The sequence below is a fragment of the Dromiciops gliroides genome, chromosome 4 (genome assembly GCF_019393635.1).
Source record: "Dromiciops gliroides isolate mDroGli1 chromosome 4, mDroGli1.pri, whole genome shotgun sequence".
Lineage (NCBI taxonomy): Eukaryota > Metazoa > Chordata > Mammalia > Microbiotheria > Microbiotheriidae > Dromiciops > Dromiciops gliroides.
Window position 1 is genome coordinate 480432345 of NC_057864.1, and position 26265 is coordinate 480458609.

At 44.0% G+C, this 26265-nt stretch overlaps 1 protein-coding gene across 1 annotated transcript in view; it reads right to left on the minus strand.

Annotated features, from left to right (window-relative positions):
* YEATS2 (YEATS domain containing 2) overlaps positions 1–26265 on the minus strand; it is a 113254-nt gene that overhangs the window by 64056 nt on the left and 22933 nt on the right. The window contains 6 exon segments of the mRNA XM_044001216.1: positions 2825–3064; positions 5376–5556; positions 7216–7260; positions 13885–13996; positions 19638–19651; positions 19653–19800. Coding sequence (XP_043857151.1) covers positions 2825–3064; positions 5376–5556; positions 7216–7260; positions 13885–13996; positions 19638–19651; positions 19653–19800 — 740 coding nt within the window.

A 26265-nucleotide genomic window follows, 5' to 3' on the forward strand; every position in this document is an offset into this window, starting at 1 on the left:
CGTCACAGAAGTCCGGTACAGAAGTGGTACATAAGCTGTATTATTTCCCAGGTGGTCTTTTTGCAGGTATTATTGGTCATATATCCCATGAAATGATGTTTCTTCTTTGACCCGGTGGTACCACTACTAGGTGTATCCCAGGGAGACCATAAACAGGGAAAAGGACCCATATGTACAAAAATAGTTATAGCAGCTCTTTGTGGTGTCAAAGAAGTGGAAGTCGAGGGAGATGCCCATCAATTGGGGAATGGCTGAACAAGTTGTGGTATATGAATGTAATGGAATACTATTATTCTGTAAGAAACGATGAGCAGGCTGACTTCAGAAAAACCTGGAAAGACTTAAGTGGACTGGCACTGAATGAAGTGAGTAGAACCAGAACACTGTACACAGTAACAGTAACATTGTGTGATGATCAACCGTGACAAACTTAGCTCTTCTCAGCAATACAATGATCCAAGACAATTCCAAAGGACTCATGATGCAAAATGTTTTCCGCATCCAGAAAAAAGAACTGTGGATTCTGAATGCAGATTGAACCAAACCATTTCTACTTTTTTTGTTTCTTGAGGTTTTTCCCTTTTGTTCTGATTCTTCTTGCACAAGATGACTAATGCAGAAATATGTTTAATGTGATTGTACATATATAACCTATATCATATTGTTTTCTGCCTTGCAGAGGGGAGAGGTAGAAAAAAATTTGAAACTCAAAATCTTATAAAAACAAATGTTGTAAACTATGTTTACATATAACTGGGAAATAATAAAATACTTTTAAGATTTAAAAAAAAAAGAAAGAACTGAACGTTTTGTGTTGCCTTGGACATGTATTAAAAATTCAGACAACTGCATTATTTACTTCTCCAAGGCTAACCTATGAGACATTCTTCCACTTAGAGGAAATTTCCTTCTTTTCTTCAGGATTCATTTATAGAAGAGATTCTTAACCTGGGCTCCATGAACTTGCTTTTTTTTTTGGGGGGGGGGGGGGGGTTAAGCGACTTGCCCAGGGTCACACAGGTAGTAAGTGTCAAGTGTCTGAGGCCAGATTTGAACTCAGGTACTCCTGAATCCAGGGCCAGGGCTTTACCACTGTGCCATCTAGCTGCCCCCAGGGCCAGTGTTTTATCCACTGCGCCACCTAGCTGCCCCCATGAACTTGTTTTTAAAAATCACTCTGATAACTATTTCAACATAATGTTTCTTTTGTAATCTTATGTATTTTATTTTATGCATTTAAGAAAATATGACTCTGAGAAGGAGTATATAGACATCGCCAGCCTGCCAAAGGTTTCAGGGCACAAAAAAAGATGAAGAGTCCTTGGGTTAGAGCAAGAATGTCAAGAATGATGGGATTCAGTTCAACCAGGGTGGTTTCTAATGTTGATCACAAGTATCTCACATTTAGAAAACCAGCAGCTATTTTAAAGTTTCGAGTCAGTCTAAACATTGATTCTTAGCACCCTATGCCCCCTTTGCACCACCTTGCCATTATCATAAAAGAAACACAAGGAGGCTGCAGATGCAGGGCCATTTTACTTTATGCTCTGTTCTATGGGTTGTCCTAGGCTCAAGGTGAGGAGTCCCTTTCTGTTTAGTGATGCCAGTCTATCATAGGACTGCCCTTGAAGTCTTTCCAGACTGGTAAAACCTGGTAAAATGGGTACTCTGCTAGCAAAGCTTTTGAGAACTTGGGGTCAAACCAAAAAGCAGAACTCTTCGAACAAGAGTTACTGTGGACAAAGCCTGGCCTCCAGGATCAAAGACAAAATCCTCTAGTCGCCTCTTGGAGTCCTTCATAACCTGGTCCCCTCCTACCTTTCCAGGCTAAAACCGGCCTCCCCTCATGGCCTATGACCCAGTGACACCAGCCTCTTGGCTCTTCCTCACAAAGGCACTGCAGGAATTTGCAATGACTTTCCCCAAAAGTTGGAACTGGCTCCTTCCTCACTTGCACCTCCTGGTAGCCTTAAAGTCTCAGCCAAGACCCCACTTTCTGCAAGAAGCCTTTCCCAGTTCTCCTTAATATTTGCTTCTTTCCTCTGAGACATTCCTGGCAAACGGTTGTGTGCGCGCTGTCTCTTCCCACTAGGTGCTGAACTCTTCAAGGGCAATAACTGTTGGCTTTTCTTTGTATCCCCAGTATGTAGCGCAGTGCTTGGCAAACAGTAGGGGCTTAATCAATGCTCGCTGACTTGACTCCAGAGGATTCCAATACCTACTTTTTGCCACTGGTCTCAACCATCTATCCAAACACGCAAAGTCTCAGGATCTGAATTTTACCTCTTCTCTTTCTACTTACATTTGAATAATGGTCCTAATTGGCAAATGTGGGAGAAGTAAAGTCTGAATAATCTTTGAACTAGAAAATAAGTCCCTGGCCAACAGAGATGACTAAATCAGTTAGCCTTGATAAGTAAAAAGAAGTAACAGGTAGAACATCAAACATAAAAATCACCCTTTCCTCTCATTAAGTGTAAGTACATAGAGAAAACAATTTTCAGATGGCTTCTCCTACAATCTGCCTAATGGGAAGAACACAGGCTACAAAAGCAGCAAGGTTAGCTAAAAGATAACTGGATTTGAATGAGAAGGCCTGGGTTCGAGACCTACTTCCATCTCACCACACTGTCCTTCATCTTCCTCTGCATCCGTTTTCTCATTCTGTAAAACTGGGTTAACAAACAGGTAAATAATACCTACCCTCAGCGGGCTGCTATGAGGAAAGACCACTGTCAACCAAAAACTGCAATATGAATGCACGTTGTTGCCATCATCACCTCCATCACCATTGTCATCAACAAGAATATGAACTCTGACCTACCTGAGACAATCTTGCAGCTCATAGTGATCGGTTGAAAAGATTTTCCAGGAGACTCAGGATTAGGAACTTGACCTTGTGGCACAATTTTGCAACTGGCTGCTATTGGCTGAAATGCTGAATTGCCATGAGAACCAAAGGTCACCCTCTGGGAGGACACCAATTTTGTGGGTGTCCGTTCCACTGATGATGGCAAAGAGTAAAATGCTGTGGGTCTCTCAGCTTCAGTTTTTGCTTGGAAACCTGAATGAAACAGGTAAAACATGAAATAATGACATACAGTGCCTCACCACCCAACCAAAGAGAACAAGATGAGTGAGGAAAACAAACTCCTTGTGAGCTTTAAGATATTCACTAGTAGGAAATGAAAGCAGCAATCTTTTCCACTTGCTACTAAAAAGTAGCACTCTCATGGAAAAACCAGTGAATGTCCTATGTCCTGGAGAACTGAGGGACTGCTAAGGCAAAATATTGTCTAAATGGTCAGATATGGTTTCAGTATCAGGTATTTTTAACTTGTTTTTCTTAGTTAAAAAAAAAATAAGGTTCACTCTAGAGGGGAGAGGGGAGATTTAAAGACAAAAGGGAATAAATAAAACATTTTTAAAAGTTACTCCTCTGGGGGCAGCTAGGTGGTGTAGTGGATGAAGCACTGGCCCTGGATTTAGGAGGACCTGAGTTCAAATCTGACCTCAGACACTTGACACTTACTAGCTGTGTGATCCTGGGCAAGTCACTTAACCCCCCCCCACCACCCAAAAAACAAGTTACTACTCTGGGGGCAGCTAGGTGGCACAGTGGATAGAGCACTTGTCCTAGAGTCAAGAACCTGAGTTCAAACCCAGCCTCAGACACTTGTTGATACTTACCAGCTGTGTGACCCTGGGCAAGTCACTGCCTTGTAACACCACACCACGCCCCACCCTGAAAGTTACTATTTTGAGGGAGTGAAGAGCTAACTAAAGCTTACTACCATGTTCTACTCTACACATAAGAAAACAAATTAATAGCAACCCACATATAAGGTACAAATTCACTCTCTTCTATTTTTATTTATGGTAAAAAAACTGCTTTAACTCAGTAGGGAATTTAAAGAGAAAATATTCATTCTTGTTTTAGAAATCTCAACCAATGTCTATGAAGTAAACATTCCATGAAAGGAATTTTGCTGGTTACTAGAGATACACAAAGAATGAAATCAGTCCCTGCTCATGAGGAGCTCCTTGTGTGTAGCAGTGGCTGGCAACAGTCAGTGCTTAATAAATGCTTGTTTGATTGATTACAATCTACTCAAACAACTTCGTTTCTAACCACATCTGATGAATCCCTCATTAAAAAAGTCAAAGGGTCAGAAACTGTCAAAGCATCCACACCGAATTGAAACCCCAGGCTGTTGGAGAAGGTGTAGTGGTCTGAAGAAAAGATGCTGGTAGGGATGCTATGTGCCACACCTGTGCTGATGTTCAACTTCAGAGCCTCAATGAGATTAAGCACAACTCAAACAGGAGCAAAAGACCAGACCTCAAGCCAGAGCTGCTCTTCTGTGGCCCACCACATGAGACACCATTCCCACTCTGGGGTGGCAGAGCATTCTGGACAGCGGAGGCAAGACTGTGGTCTGGCCCAGAGCACAATCAACATGGAGCTGGACTCAGAAGCCCTTTGCAGACATGTGCCGGGCTCTTCCTTTCCCTTTTGGGCAGCAATGAAGGAGGACATCCTGGTGGACTACAGGGAGTGGTGCTGGAGGTCAGTTTTGTGGGACCATGATGGCAGACCTGACAGTCAGAACTCTGGTCTGTGAAAATAGAAACTCAGCTAAATCCCTGCCTAAAACTTCCACTGGGATGCAAACAGGCTGGAGGAAGGGAAAAGGGAAAGAGAAGCCCTGATCTGTCAGGAGTCAGACCCTGGTCACCCCTGCAGTTCTGAGCCACCTGAATGACCTTCTGGGGATGTGGGTGACACACGCACTGTCCTGCCCTCTACCCCGGAAATTTTCTATGATAAGCCTCGGCCTGATGCTCTTTGACTGGGTGCAGATCAGTCTATGTTTAAGAAGGCAGTCTTCCTGACACCTGTGAAATGCTACCCATCAGCCACACAAAGTTTGAGTGCCCTAGATATAATGCTAAAGCAGACACATTCATTTGTCCACTAAAAACTACTTAATAAATACCAATTGTGTGAAGCATGCTAGACACTGGAAGAATTCATGTGAAGAAGACCTTGTTGTTGCCCACACACAGAACACAATCTAGTAGGGATGATAAAGTCAGTGTACGAATGTTAGAGATCTCTACTTCTATTATTATCTCAAGGACTCAAGGTGATTTCTCTGGGCAGAGGGGGGATTCTTCACAAGTGGTTCAGTTTGGCTACAGTGGAAGGGAGAAGAGGAAGAGATGACTAAGAAGTCAGCCAGGGGCCAGGCCATGAAGAACGAAGAGTTTGGTGTTTACCACAGGCATCTGAGCAGTGGAATGGCATGACTAGAACCATGTATGGATCAGTGAGGAGGCTACAGCACATGGACGAACACACGTTATGTTACCTTTCTCCACAGCAGCATCAGGCACAGGCTCGTGTGAAGGCTTTCTGGGGGAAGAAGCTTTCACTGGGGCTGGGATGGGCAAAGGCAAAGATGAAGGGACATCTGAGACATCAGACTCTGAGGACTGAGGGTAAAGGTGGTCTTCTCCAAGGGAATGCCGATGGAGCTCAACATCAACCACCTGGAAGACACAAAGACACATACTTGAGTCATTCACCAACATCCTGAAAGGTCCTGGGGCCAGCCTGCACCTGAGATGTGAACAATGCCAGACCTATGGTTGGATGGGGCACCAATTAGGCTCTTTTTAGAGGGCATCCGTTCTGCACCCACATCTTCATGTCTCACATACAAAGGGGAGGCCTACCCTCGAAATAGGGCCTCCAATAACAGAATAACTTCTGAGATTGGAAAGAACTTTTCTGTGCCGTCTGGTTCAGTTGTCACCTTCAGAAATGATCACATTTAAACCATCCGGCAGTGAAGAATTTATGATCTCAAGGAAACCACAGCCACATCAAGTTGGCACAGACACTTTCTTAACAAAGTGGTACAAATGAACCCATAAAGAATTAACAACAACAAATATTTACATAGCGCTTAAAGGTTTGCAGTGAGTGATAGGTTTTCATAAACTACACTATACTAGGTTCTCCATAAAACATTACTGAAGATATTAGGCTACTCAAGTAGATCTACTTTCTTCATTCACTGACTAACTTCAATCAGCAGTAAAGATTTCATATAACACCATTATTTATATTTTATTCAACTCAAATATTTTTATGAATACCGTCATACGTAGTATTCACAATCACCCTGAGATAAGAAAAATGAATTAGATGCTTAAGCTCCTGCTGTTCAGTGAGTCACTTCTAGGTCCAGGAATAGGACCCCCAAATATTTCACTGCCAATTTCTATGCTATAAGCAATTGGTCTCTGAGAAGAGAATACTGTCAGAGAGTTAGCTCTGCAGAACAGATTACTGTGCTAATATGCTGACAGTCAGAAGTTTGATTGCTACATGCTCCAAGGTAGCCTTACAAAAATTCCCTAACATACTCACAGACTGGATGGCTCCATTTAATCTCAATCTTGCAAGTCACATTCTTTTTTTTTTTTTTTTTGGTGAGGCAATTGGGGTTAAGTGACTTGCCCAGGGTCACACAGCTAGTAAGTGTTAAGTGTCTGAGGCTGGATTTGAACTCAGGTACTCCTGAATCCAGGGCCAGTGCTTTATCCACTGCGCCATCTAGCTGCCCCCACAAGTCACATTCTTGTGACTGGTTATAAAGGAAACTATCCAATCTGTCTGTCTTTCTGTCTCTCTCTCTATATATATACACACACACTTATATGTATATACTTAAGAAGAAATTCGTGAAACCGGTTCTGCTTCTGGAAAAACAACTCAAAGAGTGTCCACTCTGACAAAAAGGTCAATGGCATCTTACCTGACTTGTAAGGGTCACTGGTATTAAGAGATAGAAGAGACCTTCTAGTCCAAAGGTCTCCTTTTATGGATGAGCAAACTGGAACTCAGAGAGGTAATGTACCCACATTAGTATGGGGTAAGCAGGAAAGCCAGAATTCAAAAAATAGCACCATCTCTCCATTTTTTTTTCCTATTTCAATACTAGGATACTACCCTCCCCACCAGCCCAGTCACATTTTCCTAAATAAAAATGGATTGTTTCCCCTCTCCAGTTGTTATGGCAAATGCCTTAGCAAACAGTGCTTTTTCGAGCATTGTATTGTACCACAAGTGCAAAAGAAGCAACAGACATGTGATTTTCAGTCCACCCATCACCACACAGAACACTTTAGGAAAGAACATACCGTCTCAGCACCCAGAGTCTGCAGGCCAGTATAAGTTCTGTCCAGCTGTGGGGAGAAGAAAAAGCAGAAATGAATTGTGTCGCATGCTCAGGGACCCACACACTTCAGCAAACATCCAGGACTCCACACACAACAGTCTGGGGATGTTTAAAAAGCTGGTGGCAGCAAATCTACCACACACAGTAAAAGTGCTCCTTTTCTAACCAGAGCACTGGGAAATATGGCAAATGGGGGAACATTCGGTTACTATCTTCTGAATACTGCAAGGAACTGAGAGTTTGTGTGGGTGCCCCTTCTAAGACTTCAGACATGATCTTCAGGAACTACTGTGGCTGAAATTTTCCTCTTCCCACAGCCCATGAGGACTGAGCCTCCCAATCCACTATTGGGCTGGTATTGGCCATCAGCAACCCACACGAGGCAAGCCTAGCTCAGTGAGACCAGCCTTGACTGGTGCTATGGACACATCTTTTTTTGTTGTTTTTCTTTTCTATCTAATATTTTTGTTTCTCAATTATACATAAAAACAACTTTTATATTAGTTTCTTATAATTTTGAGTTCCAAACTCTCCCTTCCTCACTTGCCTTTCCTCTCCTTTAGAAGACAAGCAATTTGATATGGGTTACACATGTGCAGTCACTCAAAACCTATGTCCATATTTGTCATGTTGTGAAAGAAAACACAGACAAAAGAAAAAGAAAAAAAGAGAGAAAGAGAAAGTAAGTTTTGAAAAGTATGCTTCAATATGCATTCAGACACCATCAGTCTCTCTCTGGAGGTGGAGAGCATTTTTCATCATAAGTCCCCTAGGACTGTCTTGGATCCAATACATAATAGTAAAATCTCTGAAAGATTCTGAATTTCTTTAAACATGTTTTTGAGAACTCTCATTGTCTGATCTGGTTATTGGCAAAGTTATTTAAAGTTGTGTTAAGATCAATTTTGTAGGAGACTTTCCAGCTGAGGAAAAACATCTAAAGAAACTGAGAGAGGCTTTTGTGCAACCACACCTGAGACCATGCCTGATATACAGAGCTGCACCGAGATGACATCCCAAGAACCATCTGGAGATAAGACTTCCAGAGACTTAAGTGGACATTTCCCTTTTTCCTGTTGCACACACTATTTGTAATATCTACCTTCTAAAGGGGACTGCCCCCTTTAGTTTTGTCAATGCATCACTCAAATATATTTTTCCCTCTTCTTTTATTCCCCTTCACATTATTAATCATCACAAGCCCCACAGTTATGAGCCCTTTCTAAAGTATTTATAATATTAGTTATTGCTTCATTAAGGAAATGGTTTCTTAATGAAGTGCATGGGGGATTGTGAGAAAATAGTGATTAATGGGGGGTTTTGGGGAGGACCCCACTTCAGAAAGCTGAGTTTTTAGAAACTTTAGCTAATCCATTTTAGGACCAGCCCAGGAGCACATGGATGGATCAACAGAAATGGGGACTGATTAGATTAGATTAGCCACACCTGGACATTGCTGGCCTTGCCCTTCAGAGATGGTCTTTTTGCACACTTCCCCATTAAGTCATTATTACATCATTAGATCACAGGTAAAGCTCATTTTAATATGGACCACCCTTAGGTTACATCAGCCAATGGATTTGAATGATTCTAGCCAATTAACTTTGATCAGTGTGGAAGAGGAAACACCTCTATCAGGAGAGGAAAAGAGACTGGGATCAAGAGGTAAACACCATTCTGGGACACAGGCTAAGTGAGGAAGGCTGTCTGGCAGCTGTTTGTCCAGGTAATGTAGAACTTCTGAACTCTGCTTGGAGCCATGCGCTCTCTCTCCTGAAGACAATATGGTGCTGTGGGGTTTTTGGCTTGTTCAGTTAATATCAGTTCTTTCTTTGGAGGTGGAGTTTGCTTCATCATTAGTCCTTTGGGATTTTCTTGGATTACTGTATTGTTGTGAATAGTTAAGCCATTAACAGTTCTTCATCAAACAATATTTCCGTCACTGCACAACATTCTCCTGGTTCTGCTCACTTCACTATACATCAGTTCATATAAATCTTTCCAGGCTTTTCTGAAATCGTCCTGCTTGTCATTTCTTATAACAATAATATTCCACCATAATCATATACCACAGCTTGTTTAGCCATTCCTCAATTGATGGGCATTCCTTTGATTTTCAATTCTTAGCCATCACAGAAAGAGCTGCTGGAAATATTTTTGTACAAATAGATCTTTTTCTCTTTTGGGGGGGGATGTTTTTGGGATATAAACCTATCGGTGCTATTATTGCATCAAATGATAAACCGTTTTATAGCCCTTTGGGCATAGTTACAAATTGCTCTCCAGAATGGTTGGATCTGTTCCTGCTTGTCGTTTCTTATAGCACAAGAGTATTTTATCACAATCCTATACCATGACTTCTTCAGCCATTCCCTGATTGATGGGCATCCCTTCAATTTCCAATTCTTTGCCACCACAAAGAGAACTCCTATAAATATTTTTGTACAGATAGGTCATTATCTCTTTGGGATACAGACCTAGTACATGGGTATTGCTGGGTCAAAGGGTACACATGGTTTTATAGCCCTTTGAGCACAGTTTCAAACTGTTCTCCAGAATGGTTGGATTTGTTTGCAACACTACCAACAGTACATCAATGTCTCATTTTTCCTTACATCTCCTCCAACATCTGTCATTTTCTTATCTATCTATTATCTACCAATCTGATAGGTGTCAGGTGGCACTTCAGAGTTGTTTTAATTTGCATTTCTCTCATTAATAGTAATTTAGAGCATTTTTATATGATTATAAATGGCTTTATTAATTTGTCTGAAAACTGCCTGTTCATGTCCTTTGACCATTTATTTGTTTTTTGTTTTTAGTGAGGCAACTGGGGTTAAATGACTTGCCCAGGGTCACACAGCTAGTAAGTGTTAAGTGTCTGAGGTCGGATTTGAACTCAGGGCTGGTGCTCCATCCACTGAGCCATCTAGCTGCCCCTGACCATTTATTAATTGGGGAATGACCCGTATTTCTTATAAAACTGACTGAGAGGGGGCAGCTTAATAGTGCAGTGGATAAAGCACCGGCCCTGCATTCTGGAGGACCTGAGTTCAAATCCGACTTCAGACACTTGACTCTTACTAGCTGTGTGACCCTGGGCAAGTCACTTAACCCTCACTGCCCTGCCCCCCCCCCAAATGGGTATAAATTTGACTGAAACAAGGCCTTTAACAGAGAAACCTGCTATAAATTTTTTTCAGTTATTATTACTATGCATTTCCCTCTATACTATTTTTCCCATTTATGCTACTTGCTCTTTATTTTAAAGTCACTCAGAGGGGAATCTGGGAGAATTCAGGCAAGTCACCGCCTTTTTTCCTGCCATCTTGGTTCAGCCAGTGAACTTTCCTTCACACACCCCTTTTATCTCCTCCCTCTCCCCTAAGTAGGGCTGCCTCCCTAGATTCTTAAAGCCTCGCTTCTAAGAATGAACAGAAGGCTCATCCCTTTTGGGAAGGGTAATTCAAGTTTCCCAGGCCTCCCCTGAATGTAGTCTTGAAAACTCAGGGTCAGCCTCCACTAAATACTGAAGCATGAGGCTTCTTGTAGTCCAATATCAACGAGAAAACAGATTGTTTTTCCAGGCAATGGGTAAAGTGATCATTTATTACTTTTTTTATATGTGTGATGTTTCCTGACAGTTACTTGTTCATCCGAGGGCACTGCTTCTTTGGACTAAGTCTACTAAAAGGCCAGCAGGATGATCCCTGCCCCTTCTGAAAGGGAGTACCTGAGAGACCACATCAGCACTGTCCTTCCTCCCGATCTTTTCTATTATACTGCCCAGCTTAGAACAATGCAGAAAGGTTCAAGGACTCCAGACATTTACATTCCCTTATAATCAACTCACATCACAGTGGAAGCAGTATTTACTGAACCCTTGCTAGTGTTAAGCAGGGGGCTGGGAACTGTGAGGGAACATAAAGATATACAAGGCAAAGTTCATGACTTCAAAGGAATCAATGAATCAAGTGACAAGTATTTATTAAGCCCCCGTCACATACCAGGCACTGTACTAAGATAGAAATGAACATTCCCCCCCCCCCCAAAGGAAATAGTCAATCAAGGGAGATGACTTGTATTTGCAGCAGTAATAAGGAAGTTCACAAGGGAAAGATCTGGAAGGAAAGAAAAGGAGTTCAAATCTGGACAGAAAGTTTAAGATGTTTATGACATGCAGTTTGAAATGTCTAACAGACAGCTGGAGACATGAGACTGGAGGTCAGGAGAGAGAGATGGGACGGATAAGCAGATGTGAGAAGCAGCAGAGAAATGGTAAGTGAATGCAATGGCATCACCAAACAAAACAGTACAGAGGAAGAAAAGAAGAGGGCTCAGGCAGAGCCCTGGGAAATCCATCATCAGCTGAGGTGACCTGGACAAAGATACAGCAAAAGAGATGGAGAAGGAATAGTCAGAGAGAGGAAGAGAGCCAAGAGAGGGAAGAGATGCTCAAAAAGAAGGTGCTCATCAGTGTCAAGGTTGCAGCGAGATTGAGAATTAGAACTGAGAAAGGTCCCAAGACTGGGCAATTACAAGAACTATAAGAGAGTGGTTTCAGTTGTGTGATAAAGTCAGAAGCTGGACTACAGAAGTTAAGAAAGTGAGAGGAAAAGGAAGCAGAAACATTGATTGCTGACAACCTTCTCAAGGGGTTTTAGCACAAAAAGGAGAGATACACGACTATAGGTGGCAGGGATGGAGAAATTCATGTGAGGGTTTTATTAAGCCTTGGGGAGATATAAACACGTTTGTAGTAAGTGAGGAAGGAGCCAGTATATGGGGAGAAATGGAAGAGAAGTGAGAGGGTGGAGAGGAAAAGAGAAGGCACTCTGTGGGAAGAGACAGGATTGTGCAGGCAGAGAGGTCTGCTTTGGCCAGGGGAACGACCCCTCTTCTTTTGAGACAAGGGTGACAGAGGAGAATCGGTGTCTGAAAGATGTGAAATGAAGAGGGGATAACAGGGAGTGGTCTCAGTTGTTTTGTGAATGAGGCCCTCCTTAGAGCCCTAACTCAGGAAGGGCTTGTGGTAACAGTGGTTACAAGCATTTTTCCTTTCTCTCTTGTTTGTTGTGCTCCTTCCGTTACCGTTCTTTACTGCCTTCAGGTGACTTTCCGAGCACCATTGCTACTCTGCCTCATGTAGGACTATCACTAAGAACTATCTATCTGACTTCTTGGTAAGATTTTACAAACGAATTTAAGTTCTAACTGGGGTTGCCTCAGCAGTTGTCCTTCTCCATGTAGCAGCTAAATCAAGTGTTTGCTGACTAAGGTGCTTTCTGGGCTGACAATTAATTATTACAACTAGTTATGCTCTAAAACCTCCTGGTAGACATCTGCAATGACCAAAAGAAGTTTGGCCTGACCATACACCCAGGAAAGACCAAGTAGATGAAAAATGTTTATTGCCCAGATTACAATATGCATTGGTCCATCTGTATATCCATCTGCTACAGACAGTATCACAGATCCCCAGTGAGCAGGGCCGAGAGGTAGAAAGGAAGAGAAAGCTTTTTTAATGACCCCAGCTTCCATGAAAGCAAAGGTCAATCTTTTGAATGCCAATATTCTACCAAGTTTGCTGATGTGTGGCAGCAAGCCTGAGAATAGAAGAGCCTCTAAAGAATTATAGATGATTTAATGATAAAAAATTCAAAGCAAGATAGAGTGGACCATGGTGGGTAAGATGAGCATTCCAAAGAGGAACAGAGTAAAAGAATTCATCAAGTCAGTATATGACAAGAAGAGAAGGGAAGGTCATGTGGCAAGGGTGAAGGATGAGTGGGATGGGCAGCCAGAATGCTTGGGAGGTCAGGAGAAGGCACGGAAAGCCCTCAAAACCACAGGTGGACAAAGTCACCCAAGGGGAAAGGCAAGGATGAGCCGGCCCACTCGGGTATCTGCATGTGACACTTACTGATACCGTACAGCACCAAGTCTCGGTGCTACTGAAAACATACTTAGGTTAAAAAAATTAACGTCCTCGAGGAAGTGACCTAAAATCCCAAGACAAATAATTGTGTTGCCCCCCTCTAAACTGAGGGGGGCTTTGACGCCTTCTCTGAGATCTGACAGCTGTGACTGCTGTAGGAACAGAAGCAGCTCCACAAGAGAGCATTGCCCGGCCTGGCCACAACCAAGGAGAGAAGAATGATTCAAAGTTATTTCTAAGTTTACACAAACTTATTTCTTGAAAAACGTGCACGACACCAACCTATAAAAAGCCAACAGGGTAAGGACAGTCATTTAGAGCGCTTGGCTTTTGGAGAAACGCACTTTCCCAAGCCTTCATGAGAGCCCTTTGAGATTACACGAGACTAGGACGGACATTTCACTTTGAATGAAGTGCTGAAGTGCCTCACCACAGTCACCTACCTCGAAGGCCTTTCTACTGGATCCAGCCTGGAGAATTCACACCAACCTCGTGGACCCATCGTGGCAAGCTATGATTGAGCCCGTCTTCCTTTCTGCTCCAGAGCTTCAGGGGCAGGGAGCCCACTGTCCTCAAGAACCTTCCACCAACCTCCTCCACCCATGACCATTCTCGGAGCCCACAGTATGTGTCCTGGGAGTCCAATGTGGGGCCCACTGTGCATTATATGGTAGTGCCATCCCCATACAATACCTTCAGGTTATGGATGATATCGATCCGTTTGTTCTGGTTGTCCTTAAAGTGAACTTGAACTCTGACCGGAAACTCACCCCAACCTCTCCTGGTCAGGTGGAAAGGAGGCTCTCTAGGGAAAAGCAGACATGGAGATTTCACCCAGACTCTTTCCTTCCTCTTAAAAAGGAGGATGTAATTCCTGAAGCATAAGTGAAATTTGCTTTTGGCTTCTAAGCTCTATTCTTCCCAACCCTGTCTACTTGTATCTGCTCTAGACTCTGAAAGAAATCAAACAAATAAATAAAAGGCACTTGGCTAATCTGAAGTGGGAAGGAAAAGGATAAAGAGGGAGAGGAAAAAGTCTGAAAGAGTTAAGAAAATACTCAGCAAAAACATGGAGTCTTGAAAAAAGGATCCTATGTAGAGTGGCTGACTGCCTTTCTCCCCCCAAAATGTGTTTGTGAACTGACAAGTGAACCCTCACCAGACAGCAGCCTAAAATATTTCTGCTGACTTGTAAATTAAATCTTAAGTATTTTAAACATTGAAGTTGAAGATGATTCAGTTTTTCCAGTAGTATTTGCTCATTGTTCATATGAGAATCTCACAGGTCACGTACCAACAGCTAAGCTCATGTTTATAGACAGTCTAAAGAAATAAAAACTGTGATTCTTAGCAACCTGTGCTCCCTTTGCCACAGTCACTACAGCAGAGGAAAGGGCCAGGGAGACAGGGATGGACTGAGGGCCTTTTGGTACTTTTCTCTGTTTAATGGGCTGCTACGGCCAAAGAGTTCACTGCCAAGCAGACGACCCAACGGTGCTAAACTCTCCATATTGCAGTAAGCAGGTTGTTCCTCAGACAGCAGACATGGTTTCTTGCTGGGACCATACTTGAAAGGAAGAAAAATCATGGCAAGTCTCCAATTGCATGAGCCCCTCCCCTCTGGTGGATTCACAGCGGGACAGAGTCACAAAAGATGGTGAGGCACGAACAAACTGGAATTAACATCTCTGGAGGGAGTGACTCCATCACTGAGGTCATGATTTATTGCAATATTAGAGAAGTACAAGATTAGGGGGAGAAGGCCTTTAAAGCACACATGTAAATTCCTTACCAAGGAAAAGGAAACTATGTCCAAGTTGTGGGGAGGTAATCCTTAGCATCAAAGAAGTGGAGACTTTTGAGTTATAGCTGAGCAGAGTCAAGTGGGCTTTGGCAAGCGTGACTGAACCCCAAAGCACACACAGCCTCACAAACACCTGGACAGCACACGAGGAGCACAAGGCAAGAACGCGAGGCAAGGGTCTACTGATAGGGGACTGCTATCATCAGCACAACTAAGGCTAAAATGAAAACTGCTGAAAAATAAAACACTGGGTACGGTTCAACAAAAAGACCAGAGGAAAGAGGGGACTCTCTAGGCAGAAAAAAGTAGGTATCAGCCCAGGTATCGAAGGAGCTGGCTAAAGGTCAGCACGTTTTTGAGCAGCAGCTAGAAAAACAAACTTGGGAGTTAAAAAAAAAATCTCAGTCCTCCAGTGAGTGATAAGAACAGGCACTCTGGGGAATGGATCAACTGGGAACCAGAGCACAGAAGCAGTGTGGAGCCACAAAGTGGAAGAAGCCCATGAACCAAGAGCGCGCCACGACACGGGCTCCTCCCAGCCCAGTGCGGTATTCTAAGTGGCTAAGTAATGTCAACCCCAACAGAAGAGAGTTTGAATCTAGCACCCCTCACATTAAATGAAGAGGACCTGTGGTTCTCGACTGTTTGCATGCACTAGACTTTTACAGAGAAATGAAGGTGATGGATAAATAAGCTCACATCCCAGCTTTGGTTGTGGCAGTGTGGGAGCTAGAGATTCACCAACTGATATTCCTTAGGAAAATTTCCCTTCACAGATTTTTCAGTCAAGCATCTATTTCTGTTAATGGATGCCTTTACGTGACACTAAAAAGCTGGTTCATATCAATTATGCTGCTAAATTTCCCATAAAGGCTGAAAAGCAACAATGGCCAGGAGAATCAGGCTGGTGATTTTAATAGCCCCAGAACAAGTCCCCAGATGAAGGCTGGGCCAGCACAAAGCAGCAGCCGGGCAGAAAGCCTAGAAAGGCAACACCTTTGTAAAAGAGTCTTAATGCCAAACGGTTTTCCACCCGTGATCTCATTTGGGAGGGAGCACACTCACGGCCCAAAGATTCAGGACGACCCAAGCCAGAGCCTTGTCTCTTCTGTGGGGTTTTGGGCAAGTCACTCAATGGGAACTCTAAGATTCCAGGTTACAGACAAATTACTGATGTGCCCTGGGGTGCAGGACATTTCCACACCAGCAGTTCCTGACGCTACGGGAGCCACAGGTTCAGACCAATCCTCACAGAACCCCTGTGAGGTGAGGAAGACTTCAGGCCAAGGCAGAGGTGAAACAGGCAGTCAAACCAAAGGGTGAAGCCTGACTCCCAGACCTGGGGCTTCCTTCCCTCGAGACCTCTGAGCCTCTGCCAGGGCAAGGCTTGGGCTCTGTGAGACAGAGCTAACTGATGCCGCAGAGAGTTCAATGAGGGGAAGCAAAGCCAAGTAAATTCAGAACAACCTCACCAACTGGCCAGTGGGTGTGGGGAAGGGGCCAGATCCTCTAGAGGACTTACGATTCCCAGAGAAGCCTCAGATTTGCCAAAATGGCAAACTCAGGTAAGAGCCCTCTGAGGAGAACAGGCAAGAACACCAAGCCCCTCTCAAGAAGATTCTCTGGGGAGGCGGCTAGGTGGCGCAGTGGATAAAGCACCAGCCCTGGATTCAGGAGGACCTGAGTTCAAATCTGGCCTCAGACACTTGACACTTAATAGCTGTGTGACCCTCGGCAAGTCACTTAACCCCCGTTGCTCCGCAAACAAAACAAAAACAAGAAGATTCTCTGAACTGAGGCCAAATAGAACCAGAACAAGACATTCATAGGACGCAAGAGCAGGTACTCCCCAACGATCCCAGTCCCTGCTTTGATTAGTCCAGAATGCGCCCAGCTACCTTGGCAGAGGTCAGCACTGACACCAAAGCTGGGAAAAGGCACGGCTGAGAGTAGAATTTAGGAAGGGGGGGTCACTGGAAATTCTAATAAAGACTCTGCACACACATGTACCTGGCCATCCCATCAAAGGAGAAAAAGACTTTAAAGGAAAACCAGGAGACTGTCTGCCTTCCCTATCGGGCAGCAGGAAAACAAAGGACACAGGATTACGAGCCTTCCCTACAGCAGCAAAAGGCCCCTGTTAGTCAGACTCAATCAGATAATGGGACTGTGAGCTGTCATCAGCCCTTCACCAAAGCTCAGGAGAGGGACCCCCCAAGTCACACATCAAGAAACGGGGATTAAATAGAGCAAGTATGGGGGGAAATGAGCACAGCTGTCTGTCGTATGTGTGTGTGTGTATGCACGTGTGCATGTGAACTCCATCATGTGGCATGACCACCAACTACTGCAGCGAGAAGCACAACTAAATGTTACAGAAATGACCAATTAAGAAAGCCCAGGGAGAAAGCTGCCTCTCAGAGCCTTCCGGAAAGAGGACTGGTTCTCTTAAGTTCTATGGACCTCTAGCAGACCTGGATGCTGGTGCAGCTACACTGTACCTTGTCTGGGGGTCCCGGAGCCCATGACAAGGGACACGACATTCTTTAAGTTAGCTTGGCTCTTGGACTCAACTTCAAACTTCTGCCTTTTCACTCTCCCTCCTTTCTTGCTACTTTCTCAGCCTAATTTTGTTGAGTCAATAGCTCTCTTCCTCTAGAGCATGGCCTCTTAACCTACTCTGGGTCCTGGAGCAATTTGGAAGTGGGTTGGAGAAGCCTAGGGCCCCCTTCTCAGAACCTTGTTTTTAAATGGATAAAACAAATGACAACCGTCAAACTATCAAACAAACCCGCAAACCAAACCAAACAACCACCACCACCACAAACAAATCCACAAACAAACCCCAAACCACGATCATACTGAGAGATCCAAGTATCTAAAAAACAGAAACAGAAACAGAAACAAATTCCCAGGCTCTAGAGGAAGCACCTTTGCTTCTCCCCACTCTCCAGACCTTCTGTTTGTCTTGATTTTCACTGTTCTCTCCTTTTGACCTTCCATTTCAAAGGTTTATACCCTATTATAAGAGAGCTTATAAGCTTACATTATAATTAAAACTGTAACTCTTCTTACTTTAAGTATTATAATTTGAAGCTTATTTACAAAAGCTTTACTTGCCACAGCACTATTTTCCCAACATTTCCTTTTCAATTCTTTAAAAAAAAAAAAAAAAAAGAGAAAGATCTAATAAAGTTAACTTAGGAGCAGCTAGGTGGCGCAATGGATAGAGCACCAGCCCTGGAGTCAGGAGGACCTGAGTTCAAATGCAGCCTCACACACTTAACACTTACTAGCTGTGTGACCCAGGGCAAGTCACTTAACCCCAATTGCCTCACCAAAAAAAAAAAAAGAAAAGAAAAAGTTAACTTTGGGGGGTGGGGGGACGGGGGTGGGCAATGAGGGTTAAGTGACTTGCCCAGGGTCACACTGCTAGTAAGTGTTAAGTGTCTGAGGCCGGATTTGAATTCAGGTACTCCTGAATAGAGTTGGTGCTTTATCCACTGCACCACCTAGCTGCCCAAAGTTAACTTATTTTTACCAAGAATGTACAAGCTAAACATTCTGAAACAAAGAACTTCACAATTGGGAATTCAGAAAAATGCTGACACAATGACTGCCTACTACTATGTTCTTACTATTTTCACATACTATTTCCTTAGCAGAGACAAGGTAGGAGAGAGCATCTGCTTAACTGCTAGGTTCTCAGACATTCAGCAAGGCGGCTTCTTTAACACAAAAAGAACAAACTGTCTTTTTAAATCCACCAAAAGCCAGTTCTGAGAGAGTTCTGGCACTAACAGCTAATGAACCATTCAAGACTTCCTTAACGGAAGCCTGCAGGAAACAATGCAGACTCACTGAGTGAGGGGACAAGAGCACCTCAGCATACAGACCCCTCCTTAGCCAGCAGCTGTCACTGTGACACAGGTCTAGGGCCCAGCACAAAGTCAGTTACAGGGGCAAACGCAGGTTAGGTATGGATAGTGCCCCAGGAAGAAAGCCTTCCCCTTCCACCTCCCCCAAGATACTGCAGCCTGTGGCAAAGTCCACATCACACTGCGCTAGTTACAACTCTGCTACTTATACTAAAGTGTTTGGCAAAAATAGGGAACTGAAGCCACGTATCTGGCAAAGAAATAGATCCCAGGGAAGTGCTTATGATATAAGACATTATGGTTACCATATTTCTCTTCCATTTCAAGATAATATCCTATAGTAGACAGACCTCTAGAATGAGCACCAGATTGTAGTCTCAGCTCTGTCACTAACAAGCTGTGTGAACTGAGCAAATGACTTGGCCTTTCTCTGCCTTGGTTTCTTCATCAAAAAGTGGTTGGGATAGAAGAGTGTTCAATTTCCCTCTACTTCTGCAATTTAAGAATGTTCAGTGCTTCATTAAACAACAAGACAGCTTCATCTGCTGCCAGTGCTCTGCTTGTTCTCCCACACCATCACACCACTGTCACCTCCCCCCCCCAGCCCACTCCCCCCCCCGCTCCATGATCTTTCCCTATTATGCTACAAGCTCCTCGAGACAGGACTCTCTTTGTCATTTTGGATCCCATCACTCAGCCCAGGTGCCCAGCGAGTCAGTAAGGTCTTCATAAGTGTCTATGTAAGCTATCACAAGTGTGCTTACCGTACTTCCACAAGGGTCTTTTGGTTTGTAGCTGGGATGGAGAAAGAACCAGACTTTCTTCACAAAGTGATTGATGCTGGGCTCTCTCCGGGATCCCCGGACATACACCATCCACTTGTGAGTCGACTGGTCATTTTCTTCTCTCTTATCAGGGGGAATGTACCTAGCAAGAGAAACAGAACTGAATTCACTGCTATTTTTCAGAAAACATGCTCAAGATGACTTACTCTCAGCCATTCTGAGGAAAGTCTGGGGTTCAAGAATCTTCTGAAGCAGCATCAGTGGAAGAAACACACTAAAACTCAGTCTTGTCTCTGCAGAAAGAAGTTTGGGTGTCTACAGAACAAGCTTACATTTAAGGCAAGAAAGTATCAGCGTGTTTTTTTTTTTGTTTTGCGAGGCAATGAGGGTTAAGTGACTTGCCCAGGGTCACATAGCTAGTAAGTGTCAAGTGTCTGAGGCCGGATTTGAACTCAGGTACTTCTGAATCCCAGGGCCAGTGCTTTATCCACTGTGTCCCCTAGGGGCCCCCTAGCATGTATTTTTAACTAACAAAACAAAACAAAACAACAACACACTCTTTTGCTGCCAGGGGTACACAGAGGTAACAAAATAACTGTTATCCTTTATTATGGAAAGGAGAACTACCAACCGCTAACTCTCATTCAGACCTTGCTCCTCTCCACTTCTGGCATACCATCATACTGTTGCCGGTGGATATGAATAACAGCTAGTGTTCCTATAACCTGAAGGCTTACAAGGCATTTGACCCTCACAACAACTTGGAGCATGGGTGAGGCAAGATTCAGACCAGGCAGGGGGGCACTGGACCTAGCCATGAAGATCTGAATTCAACTGCTGCCTCAGTTTCCTCGACTGTAAAATGGGGATGGGGTAAGGAAATAATATGTGAGCATAGTAAGAACACAGTAGTAGGCCGTCATCGTGTCCGCATTTTTCTGAATTCGCAATTGTTGTAAAGTTCTTTGTTGCAGATGTTTAACTTGCACGATTCTCAGTAAAAACAACCCTACCTTACAGGTGTTGGTGAGGACCAATGAGATAACGTCTGCAGGGCCTTAGTACAGTTCCTACACATAGTAAATAATGATAAATTTAATAAAGTGTTGGTGTCCTTCCTTTGATCCTGACTCCATGCCCAGTGTCCATCTGCACTGGGTCACCTAGCTGCCTCAGTTTCTACCACAAGTAGTCTACTTTGGTTATCCTAGGCAGAAATGAAGACCCTATCAATGTAAGGATTAGGAGTTAAAAAGCTATGAACAAGGTGGGTCACCAACAAATCAAAATTTCAAGCATACGACATAAGTTTAAATAACTTTAAATACCATAGTGATATACGAATGGGCTATCCTAGAATAGAAGCAGCTTGCTGAAAATAAGATCTCTTTGAAAGGAAAAATGTGTAGGTAATTGTTGTTGTGGCTTGACCTTCATTCTCAAAGAGGACCATGACATCGGGGCGATGTCTGACTTGCAGTGAACTGGATTGAAATGAGGCAGGGCTGTGCAAGGTCACCAGCCTCACTCTCTTCTAGAGCCATCCTGGGTCCAGTGGGCAAGATACTGATCAGGAAAACTGGAGATGGCCACAGATGTTTGAGGTGATGGAGATTAAGTGACTTGCCCAGGGTCACATAGTTAGTTAAGTGTCAAGTATCTGAGGCCAGATCTGAACACAGGTCCTCCTGACTTCAGGGCCAGTGCTCTATCCACTGCACCACCTAGCTGCCCCATGTGTAAGTAATATGGAAAATGAATTACACAGAATTACTACATTAAAAACACTAGCCTATGGCGGAGCAAAGAGTGAGCTCTCGAACTCATGACACGATCACTCCAAAAAAACATCCAATAAACACCATAGGAAAATGTCTGGAGCAGCAAAACCCACAGAAGAATGTGCTGAAATCATCTTCTAACCAAGGACAGCTTGGAAAGTCAGAAGGAGGGAGCTGCTGTGCTGAGACAGGAGTTGGGCCCAACCCCACAGTCACCCTGACACAGATCCAGTCCCAGGAAGGCCCTCACCAGAGAAGGAGACCCCCAGAGCCTCTGAATCAGCTGAAGCGCCAGTGTGGTCCTGGAACTAAGCTCACAGTCTGGTGAGAGGGCTGAGCCCTTGGCAAGGGGGGAGACTGCAGGGGCCTATGCTGGTGCTAAGGCAGAACTTGGGTTTTTCACCCCTGCCTTGAGTAGCAGTGGCCCAGGTGGGGGAGGGGCACAGGCTCCTCGGAGCTAACAACCACAACACACAAAGCTGGTTGATTAGCAAGTTGGTCTGGGGTCATCTAGGACCAGGAACAGGCCAGGTGTGAAGAACCTGATTCTCCTTAAATCATACCACCTGGACATCTTAAGCTTGGATACTGCAGCCTAGAAACAGTGTCCCCACTTTAAAGGAGCAAAAAGTCTAGTAAAAGAAAGGCAAGATGAGCAGACAGAGAAAGGGGAGACCATAGAAAGTTTCTTCAGTAACAAGAAGACCAAGGGGCACCCCTCAGAGGAAGATGTCAACACCAGGGGCCCCTGTATCTAAAGCTTCCAAGAAAAATATGAATTGGTCTCATTCCATAGAGGTGCTCAAAAAGTACTTTGAAGATAAAGTAGAGAGGTAGAGGAAAAAATGCAAAGAGAAATGAGGGTGATGCAGGAAAGACATGAGAAAAAAGTCAACAGCTGAACAGCCTAATGAAAAGTTCTCTGATGAAAATAATTGCCTAAGAATTAGGACTGAACAAATGAAGCCAGTGATTTTTATGAGAAACCAAGACACAATAAAGCAAATCCAAATGAATAAAAACATAGAGGGCAATGTAAAATATTTTCTGGGAAAAACTGCTGACCTGGAAATAGGTTCTAGGAGAGATAATTTGAAAAGTATTGGTCTACCTGAAAACCATGATCAAGGAAAGAGCTTAGACATCATCTTCCAAGATATTCTCAGGGAAAATTGCCCTGAAATTCTAGAAACAGAAGCTAAATAGAAATTGAAAGAATTCACCGATCACCTCCAGAAAGAGATCCCAAAAGGAAAACTCTTAGGAATATATAGCCAAATTCCAGAGGTTTCAGGTCAAGGAGAAAATATTGCAAGCTGCCAAAAAGAAAGAATTCAAGTACTGTGGAGCCCCAGTCAGGATAGCACAAGATCTAGCAGCTTCTACATTAAAGGACCAGAGGGCATGGAATATGATATTCCAGAGGGCAAAGGAATTGGGATTACAACCAAGAATAACCTACCCAGCAAAACTCAGCATAATCTTTCAGAGGAAAAAATGGGACTTTAATGAAAAAGAGAACTTTCAGGTATTCATGATGAAAAGACCTGAACTGAATGGCAAATTTGACTTTCAAATACAAGACCCTAGAGAACTATAAAAAATTGGAGTTGGGGGGACATACCTGGGGTCATACAGTGGGTGACTGTCTTGTGTCTGAGGCCAGGTTTTGGCTGGGATCCCCCTGGGTCCAAGGGTGGTGCTTTGTCCACTGTGTCACCTAGCTACCCCATGACATCCTTAGGTTAACTTGAGGAGTGAGGGGAATGCACTGGGGGAAGGGGAAGGGCAGAGGTGAAATCCTACATGAAAGAAACAGGAAAAGGCTTATGGAGTGGGGGGAAGAGATGGGAGAGGAGCAGGGCAGTAAATGAATTTTACACTCATCAGAAAAGGCTCAAAGAGCCTCATCACTCATCAGAGTTGGCTCAAGGAAGGACTAACACACACACCCAACTGGGTGGAGTAATCTCTCTAACCCTGCAGGAAAATAGGAGGGGAAGGGAATAAAGAGAGAGGGGCAAAAGAAGGAAGGGTAGTGTGGGGGAGGAGACAGACAGAAGCAAATCATTTTGAAGAATGAAAGGGTGAAAGAAGATGGATAATAGAATAAATATCATGGGGAAGGGAAACAGTTAACAATAGTAATCATGAAAAGAGAAAAGGGAGAAAAATTGTACAAAAAATATTTATAGCAACTCTTTGTGGAGGCTAAGAATTGAGAATCAAGGAAATGTCCATCAGTTGAGGAATGACAGAAGAAGCTGTGGTATATGATTGTGGTGGAATGGTCTTGTGCTATAGGAAATGACAAACAGGATGATCCCAGAAAAACCTGGAAAGACTCATGAACATCGATGTATAGTGAAGTGAGCAGAGCTGGGAAGACACTGGGCACAGTGACCGCAGTATTGTTCTATGAGCAAATGTGAATGACTTAACTACTTTCAGCAATGCAATGATCCAAAACAATCCCAAGGAACTAATGAGGAAGCTTACTATGCACCCCCATAGAAAGAACTGATAAAAAGAACATTTGTGGAAGGGAAGGAAAGGGAGGGAGAAAAATTTGGAACTCTAAATCTTCCCCCCCACCCAAAGTAAACCCAGGAAAGGGATGAAATTCAGAGGGACAAACAAACGTGGAAATGGATTTTTTTCCCCTAGTGATGGCCTTGAGGAAGAGGCAGGCAAATCTGAGGAGGTATCCAGGGGAGAAAGGGTGGGGCCCATCAGAAAATCAGGAAGGTGACCTAAGGATGGATAAGCCTGGTGTCTTTGAAAGTGTTAACAATGAACCAATCCTGTCTAGGCCCAAATGGACTGGCTGCCCAGGAACACTGGCCCTCCTGGACTGTTAGAAGCCCTGGCTTCCTTCAAGACCCAACTGGAACACCACCTCTACAGAAGGCCTTTCCTTACCCCGCAAGATGACAATGGCCTTCCATCTACCATGATTTACCTCGTATGGTACCCCAAGACTGCCATACTGTCTGCCCTAGTAGGAAGGAAAGCTCCTTGGTGAGCCCCTTGGGGCAGGGAGCTGTTCTCTGTAACCCAGTTAGTCTAACTCCAGGGCTACCCATACTAGTACGTACTAACCTATATTAACTGCAGTTTAAGTGTTACTAAGTACTTCACAGAACCATAAATCTAGAGCTGGAAGGGACACAGAAGTCATTGCAGTCTGTCCCTTAAAGACAGTGAAGAGTTTGCCTGGTGCTGTTTGGAGCTTGGATGGCTACAATTTCTCTCCAACCTAATCCAATCCCTTCCTTATACATAGGGCAGAGTCAGTGCTGAGCACTGTGCCTGGCAAAGTGGACGTTTCCTAAATGCGTGACCGTCCCTTTGAATAGGAGAAGTAAAGAAATTCAGCAACCTTTTTGTTCACAGGATCCAAGGCTTAAAGCAGAAAGAAATCCCTAACACCATCTAGTCCATCCCCTCATTCTAAAGGTAAAGAAGTTGAGGGTTTAGGGGCCGTCCTCATGGCTACACAGGTAGTAAGTGGCAGAAGCGAGCTTTGAACCAAGGTCCTCAGCCTCCAAATTCAGCGCTCCATCCATTGCACCGTGCTGCCCTCATCTGTTACCAGAGAATGATCAATGAATTGATCTAACCCACTGAACTTGGCAGAAACGAGACTAGAATCACAGGATGGTATGAGACCATTTGGCTCTAGAAACATTCTTCCCCCCAGAAAAGCTCAGCCCCAAAGCCTGAGGGTGTAACACTGAAAAAATAACCTGTATAGGAGGAGTGAACACGTGGACATGAGCTGCAACTACTTATGGGCCTTCTCTAGGCCCAAAGTCCTGCCACACTGATCCCCCCCCACCTGGTCATAGCAAGTGCACAGAGTAAAGGGAGAAGGAGAAGCCCCTCTCTGCCCCTCACTACTGGGATAGCTCTCTCAGGCACGAGGACACCAAGAGTGATTTGAAGGGATAGAAGTCAAGGGCCTGACCACACATGAGGAAGTAATGCCTGGGAATTGAACCAAGCAGCTATTTGCTTCTGTGTTGGCTTCCTTACAGTGCTAGAAATTAACGTCTTTCATGAGCAAAACACGAGGCCACTAAGTTGGGGTTTTTTAAAGTTCTATGAAGAAACTGAAGCCCAAGGCACAGAGTGTCTTCTCCATGATCTTCTAAACAAGACCAGGGACGAGAGCCTGTATCCATTACAACATTCATTTGAGGGGTTAAAGCTGTGAAATGGAGAGAGTCCTATTTTGTTCTGAAATTTGTAGTCCCTGGATTCTTTAAAGACAGTTCTTCAATGTCTGCGAAGTCTACGCAGGCACGTGCTGGTGTTACCACTGCCCCAACAGAATGGGCCTTGTCTTCAATGAACACACCCTCTGGGGGAGGGGGAAAATACAACATGGAGGCAGAGAAGTAAATACAAAGGCTCCACAGTGTGATTCCATGAGGGATTAGCTGAGTTGGGCTCTGGACACTGGGGATTCTAAAGGCAGCAGACATGAGGAGAGAGTGCATTCAGAAGCAGGGAATCTTGCAGCTAGGTGGCGCAGTGGATATAACACTGGCCCTGGATTCAGGAGGACCCGAGTTCAAATTTGGCCTCAGACATTTGACACTTACTAGCTGTGTGACCCTAGGGAAGTCACTTCACCCTCACTGCCCCACAAAAAACAAAACAAAACAAAACAAAAAACTTTGGGCTTGGGCTGGCCACCTTATGTGAGATCATGATTAGTAGAGCTAGCTACTAATGGTAATTGTGGACTATGTTTCATCTCAGAGATGGGTCACTGTCCCAGTCTGGAATCTGTCTTTTGGCAAAGTCAAAGTAAATCG